Source organism: Cyphomyrmex costatus, unplaced genomic scaffold (assembly GCF_001594065.2).
Source record: "Cyphomyrmex costatus isolate MS0001 unplaced genomic scaffold, Ccosl1.0 scaffold1724, whole genome shotgun sequence".
In the NCBI taxonomy this organism is placed as follows: Eukaryota; Metazoa; Arthropoda; class Insecta; order Hymenoptera; family Formicidae; genus Cyphomyrmex; species Cyphomyrmex costatus.
Genome location: NW_017275742.1, coordinates 21,290 through 28,748, shown reverse-complemented (window position 1 = coordinate 28,748; position 7,459 = coordinate 21,290). Strand labels below are relative to the sequence as shown.

Genomic DNA, 7,459 nt, shown 5'->3' with positions numbered 1-7,459 from the left:
CAGATCTAAATCAAAGATTGATTACAGACAACTCGGAATCGAAGGTCTATGCTTACGCTGCGGTAACAATAACCATATTGCAAAGGATTGCCGGACGAATAAGTCAGCTCTTAAATGCACTGCATGCGATAAAACTGGACACCTTTTTAAAGTATGTATACGCTCACTGTTGAATAATAATAATAATGAAACAAATACAGCTAACATGAAATCAACTAACTATATACAAGAGGAGACATCAGATTATGGAATCAATCACATTATTGACATATATGAAAACCAAGGTTCAGAACACGACAAGTCTAAAAAGTACTTTACTACAGGTTGAAGGACAACCTCAAACATTTAAAGTCGATTCTGGTGCAGGAGTTACCTTACTTTCACGAAAAGAATTCAAAAAACTGAATCTACCCATCAAACCACGAACGACAACTGTTACATTTCGATCATATACAAATAATGTATTTCGTCCAGATGGAGAAATTAAAGTTGAAGTTCGTTATAAAAATAAAGTATCCTTTGAGAAAATGTACATTGTTCCAGATAACATGTCACCACTCTTAGGAAGGAGTTGGATTCGTAATCTAAATATAAATCTCCAAGAAATTGATAAAAAATTAGAAATCCATACCAGCAACTCGCAAATTCAAGCAATCAATAATATTGAAAATATTATCAACCACTTTCCTGACGTTTTCGAAGAAAAGGTAGGATGTGTGCCAGAATTTTCTATTTCACTTCGACTGCGAGAAGGTTCAAAACCTATTTTCCATAAAGCAAGAGATATACCCTACGCATTGCGAGAAAAAGTCGAAAAGGAATTAGACGACCTTGAAATAGCAAGCATTATTTCAAAGGTAGCCTTGAGCGACTGGGGATCACCATTGGTTGTTATTCCTAAACCCGATGGAGGTGTTCTCTTATGAGTAGATTACAAAATTGGAATTAACCACAGGCTAATTTCAGCTAATTATCCAATTCAACGAATCGATCAAATATTAAATAGTCTACGGGATTCACATTTTTTTTGTCGTTTTGACTTATTCAAAGCCTATTTACATTTGAAAGTTGATAGAGAAAGCAATGAAATACAAACTATTTCAACCCATCGAGGCACGTACCGAGTGAACAGGCTTTCATTCGGCATTAAAACAGCTCCATCAGAATTCAACCGCATTATAGATCGGATTTTGTCTGGCCTCAACAAAACATTAACGTACTTCGATGACATAATTGTCCACGGATCTACTAAGGAAGAATGTCAACAAAATCTATATGCTTGTTTACAGCGCTTAAAGAAATACGACCTACACCTCAATCGACGTAAATGCCTATTCTTCCAAGAAGAAATTGAATACCTTGGACATATTATCGGATTCAACAAGATTTCAAAATCTCCCAAAAAAGTTAAAGCCATTGTCAACATGACTAGACCATCCAATGTTGATGGTGTACGCCGTTTCCTAGGTATGGTAACATACTATTCAAGATTCATTCCAGATGTGTCGACAATTACTTACCCATTGAGGAAATTACTTATTAAAGACTCAACATTCAGATGGACCAAGGCGTGTGAAGATGCATTTTTAAAACTCAAAAATGAAATCTCAAGTGATAGAATATTAACGCCGTATAATCCAGAACTTCCATTAGTTATCACATGTGATGCTAGTCCTACAGGCGTTGCAGGAATGCTATCGCACGTCCTTAATGGTATCGAAAAACCCATTGCATTTGCATCTAGATCGTTAACTTCAGCAGAAAGAAATTACAGTCAGCTTGACCGTGAAGCCCTTGCAATTGTATTTGCAATCAACCATTTCTTCATGTACGTGTTCGGACGCAAATTTAAGCTAATAACAGATAATCAACCTCTTACCAGGATATTTCATCAAAATAATAAATTACCAGCGATGACGTCAGCTCGCCTACTTCGATATGCATCATTCTTATCAAGATTTGATTACGAAGTCGAATATAAGAAGGGGCATGAAAATGTTAATGCAGACTGCTTATCCAGAGCATCAATACATCAAGAGCAATACTCGACCGATATCGCTATTAATGAAGAAGTTCATCAACTTTGTTATTCAACTATTTTTGAAATTTCAACTGAGGAGCTTACTACTGAGAAAATTGTTCAAGAAACCGATAAGGATGAAGTCCTCTCAAAAATCAAACAGACTATACTTAACGGTGAAATTGATAATATCGAATACACGCTTGACGCTGGAATATTATTTAAAGGCCAACGCGCAGTCATCCCAAAAAAATTACAAGCAAAAATTCTCGAAGAACTACACAAAACACACGTCGGCATTACAAAAATGAAACAACTTGCGCGCCGCTACTGTATCTGGAAAGGAATAGACCGAGACATCGAAAACACTGTAAAATCCTGTCGAAATTGCGCAGAAGTAAAAGCCAGCCCAGCAAAAGCTCCAGTACACCATTGGGAAGAGCCAACGTCCAATTGGGACCGTATTCACATAGATTATGCAGGACCATTTGAAAACCACTATTTCTTAATTGTAATAGACGCTCGTTCAAGATGGGCTGAAATACGAATCACCAAAGATGCACCGACATCAGAAAAGACTATAGAATTATTAAAAGACATCTTTTCAATCCATGGATTTCCCAAGGCTATGGTATCAGATAATGCAACGATTTTTGTAAGTGAAACATTTAAACAATTCTGTCGTAATAGCGGCATTTTCCAGAAATTAATAGCTCCGGGTCATCCTGCTACAAATGGCCTTGCTGAAAGGAACGTCCAAACACTGAAACAACGTTTGAAGTCGATGCAGGGGGAATCTCTCACGCTCAGTCAAAAAGTTCGAGAAATTTTATTCAAGTATAGAGCTACACCGCTCGCATGTGGGAAATCTCCTGCAGAACTTTATCTCCATCGCGCTATTCGAATCAATTTAGATATCCTCAAGCCATTGAAAAATACTGCTAATTACCAGGAAATTCCAGGTACACGCAATTTATCGATCGGAGAGAGGGTACAGGCACGCTATTATACAAACCAAAAACCTGTATGGAAATTCGGGACAGTCATCAAGAAGTTTGGTCAACTTCATTACCACATCAAGCTCGACAATGGATGCGTCTTCAAGAGACATATCGATTAATTACGCAGAACTAAAGTAAAGAAGAAGGTCACATTCTCCCCTGACACGAAGGGAGAAGAAGAAGAAAACAAGGAAGAGGAAGACCCAAATCGAATTATATCTACAGAGTTGGGCCATTCCCGGGGACCGCTCCACAAATTGTTCCAACTGAGGAGAGCCAGCCGGCACCGGAAGACGAGGCAGTAGTCAGACGAGATTCCTTACCAAATGCACGAGATCCTTCTACCCAACGGCCCCAACGGTCACGCCGAGTACCATCACACCTGAAAGATTACGTTTTGAAGTAGACAACTGTCGATTAATTGCCCACCCCGTTTCTTTTCATGTGTGGGAGGATTATTGAGATTTGATAGTTGTACATGTGCTATCCGAGAGAGGCGCACTTTCCCTTAACAAACAGATAGCACTCGTGCACATCCGCGTGTTATCTCTCGAGCATTGCCCCTCTAAAACATTACATTCTACCTGTGTATTCGGTAAGAGCGACCACGCGGCTAGAAAAACACATACTGTATATTAATCCATTTATTAGAAGAATAAAGGACTGTTTTTGTAATTATCGTAATCGGCGTACAGATAGAATATATTAGCCCTGCCATTCCTACGGTTACAACAACAACCTTACATTCTGTTGCACAAGTAATATTAATGTATTTTAGAGAGCCCTAGTAATTTTCAAACTTGAAAATTTGCAACGACACACGTATTAATGCATATTACAAACCGCTGGCGAGTCACAACTTTGAAATTTTTATTCCATTACACTTTTCATGAATTTTCGGGACCACTACTCAATGTCAAACTTATGTTTTTTTGCACGAATAATATTAATGTATTTTAAGGGATCCTTAGTGAGTGTCGAACGCTAAATTTTGCAATGACAAAAGTTTCCAAGTATTTCATGAACCGCTGGAGAATTTGAAATATCGGCCCAAACAGCCAGGATGATTTTATGATTTTGTGGACTTTGAAGTTGTACTGTATTGATAATTTCAATTTCAGATTGAATATTTCTTCCGGGTTACAGTTCTACAATATTTTAGAGACCCCTCGTGAGTTTCAAGTTTAAAACTACTTGCGAAGAAAGATTTAATGTATTTTATAGGCCGGTAAAAAATATCAAAATAATTACTTTTCGACAAGCAAAGTTTTAATATATTTTACAGGCAATTAAAGGATATCAAACTAAAAACTTTTTGACGATGAAACTTTTAATATGTTTTGGAGACCGAAGGTAAATTTCAAACTTACAGCTGTTTTCTGAGTAAAGTCTTTACAGAGTTGCATAAGAAAGATTGGTCTAGCCGTCCAGGATCATTTCTGGTAGCAACTCCACTTGGCTTCAAGGAGGCAACCAGAAAGTCAGCCACCTCGGAATAAATGTCGACAATTTCATAGCCAAAATTACCCAAGTCCGATGTTGGGATCCCCATCGCTGAGAATTTCACCAACGATACAATACTTTACATCTAAAACCTTCTTTCGAAGACAATTTTACTATCTACACATTACAATAATAATAATAATAATAATAATAATTTATTGAAACAAAATATAGGTCTACATATCAATATTATATCACATTGTGACTAGATATTGCTTAGCAATATCGAATATAAATACAATTATTTAAAGCATGCCACTTAAGAGCTGTTTGCTTAAGTTTTCCTTCCAAAGCATTACTTCTTCAAATTATGTGTTGAAATTTTTTTTTTGGTAAACAGTTCTAACCAAACTTTTAATAACACATTTTTTTTATAATACTTAAAGCGCTACAATTAAAACTAAACAATTTTATTAATTTATATGTGTCATAATTAAATTCTCAAATATTTTTTGTTTCCTCGATTTTTAATTTTCGCGGGCATTTTGTCGAGTATAACGAAAATTAGGCAACATAACAGACTTTTCTCCCGAGATTCTAGGAACTTTTTTAAGGTTGGTACCCTTTCAGCTCTTCGAAGCCAGAAAGCAAGCGAGACAAACGATTTTCAAGAGAGACACTAAACCAACTGAGCACACCCATAGATCTTTAATGTATACTTCCACCATGGTGCCAGTACCATGGCAGAGAAAAACCTGATAGAGGACATGACGGCCTAAAACCTGTAACCGCAAAATGCTGCCGCGCACTACTGCCCTCTGAAGAAGTGGATGTAAACTATATGATAAGATCCACAATTCTGAGGATAACGCATCTACTTTTCAAGACTGACATTGTAAGTAGATATTCTTATTGATAGACATCTTTGAACTCAATAAGAATATAAAATTTTTAATACTCCTTTATTAAGAGATACATATATTTAAGAGATATCGTTCAACAAAAATTATTACATATTTGAGATCATATATTGCACACAAAGAACCTCCAAGTCACCACACTTATTTTGCCGACTTATAAAATATATTAGTGTTGCAGTATGGTGTTTAATTTGGCGACACACACAACACACACAAACACAAAACACATACACACACACACATTCATGCAGAAGGTCTGTTCTTGAAAAGAAACGTATACGAAAGTTTTAGGGAAATACTACAGTATACGTTACATATACTAAAATAAATTAATAGAAGGCTCAACAAGTATAAAACAAATAAGTTGAAAATAAGAGAAAAGAGCCAAATAGTTTTCTAAAAATTATAATTATAATGAAATCAAATCATAATACATTAAAATAAAATTCGCAAAATTCGCAAACATAGTAAAATTAGTAGGTAAAATTCACATACGTTTCGACACCGATCGGGTCATTTTCAATGTTAAATTTAAAATTAAGTGTGTATAATATAATTAACGAATCAACGATAAATTACATGTGTATAATTATAAAAAAATTAACGAGTCAAAAATATAAAATTAAAAGTGTAAATTGAATAATTAATTAACGAGTCGTAAATATAAAATTAAATATGTATAATTAAATATGGATCTTCCTTTGTGTTTCGCCTCAAGAGCTATACAAATCTATTGACAAAAAGGTATACAAATTTAAAAACTTAATTATAAAGAAGTAAATTGTATATATTACCTTAACAGAAATGTAATAAAAAATGTATAATCCAGTATAAAAATCCAGTAGATCCATTATTATAATTAAATAAATAAATAAAATAGTCTAAATTACAGTTATAAAAATCGACTGTACTGTTTGAAATAAAAATAAGAAATGAGTAGGCAGAGACCTCAGGAAAGGACAGAGGAAGGAGAAAATTAAGAAGTGGAAAGAGAATGTATCATGTTAGTATAACAATCTGGCAATGACTCGGTATCATTTTGTTTATTTATACCAATGGGATCGCCATTATCACCAATAGTCGCAGATATGGTTATGCAGGATTTTGAAGAAACTGCTATTAGTCTATTACCTATTCATCTCAATTTTTATTATCGTTATGTTGATGATATTATCTTAGCAGCTCCTTCTGATAAAGTTGACGACATTTTGAATGTTTTTAACTCATTACATACAAGGCTAAAATTTACTATGGAAATTGGCAATGAAGGAATGATTAGTTTTTTAGATACTTTGATTATAGTTAATGAAGATAGTTTAATATTTGACGCTTATCGTAAGGCTACTTTTTCAGGCAGATTCCTCAATTTTCATTCACATCATCCTTTATGTCATAAAAGAGGAGTAATTTATGGTATCATAGACAAAATAATTTTATTATGTCATCCAAAGTTTCATAATAAAAATTTGATTGATGCTATTAATATTTTTTTACTGAATGGATATCCACTTGATTTTATTTTCACAACAATAAAAAATTAAGAAGTGGAAAGAGAATGTATCATGTTAGTATAACAATCTGGCAATGACTCGGTATCATTTTGTTAATTACACTTTCCTCGAATAAAAAATAGATTAAAATTCCACATTAATAAAATTAGTTCTAATAATAATAATAATAATTCTTTAAAAAAATTTTTTGCTATTCCGTTTGTTGATTCTGTCTCTAATAAATTTAAGCCTATTGCTAACATTTTTACTTGCAAACTTGCTTATACCATACCTAATACATTAAAAAACTTCATAAAAAGAGGCAAGGATAAATTAGAATACACACACAATCAAAATGTGGTATATAAAATCTCCTGTGACAACTGTGATGTAAGTTATGTTGGCCAAACTAAGAGACAATTAAAAACAAGAATACATGAACATTCTTCGGATATTAATAAAACTTCTAAATCTCCATCTGTAATATCTAATCATAGAATAGAAACAAATCATGATTTTAATTGGAGCAATGTAAAAATTTTAGATATGGAACCATCTTATAATAAAAGATTGATATCCGAAATG

General features: G+C 33.9%; 1 protein-coding gene across 1 annotated transcript; it reads left to right on the top strand.

Moving 5' to 3' along the window:
• The first annotated feature begins 1,424 nt into the window (after positions 1–1,424).
• Positions 1,425–3,140, top strand: LOC108772019 (uncharacterized protein K02A2.6). Its single transcript, XM_018537463.1, has one exon. The coding sequence runs from the start codon at positions 1,425–1,427 to the stop codon at positions 3,138–3,140; it is 1,716 nt and encodes a 571-aa protein (XP_018392965.1).
• Positions 3,141–7,459: the final 4,319 nt, after the last annotated feature.

What these genes read in the sequence shown, in the direction of transcription:
- LOC108772019 (XM_018537463.1), top strand. Translation starts at nt 1,425, where the DNA reads ATGACTAGACCATCCAATGTTGATGGTGTACGCCGTTTCCTAGGTATG.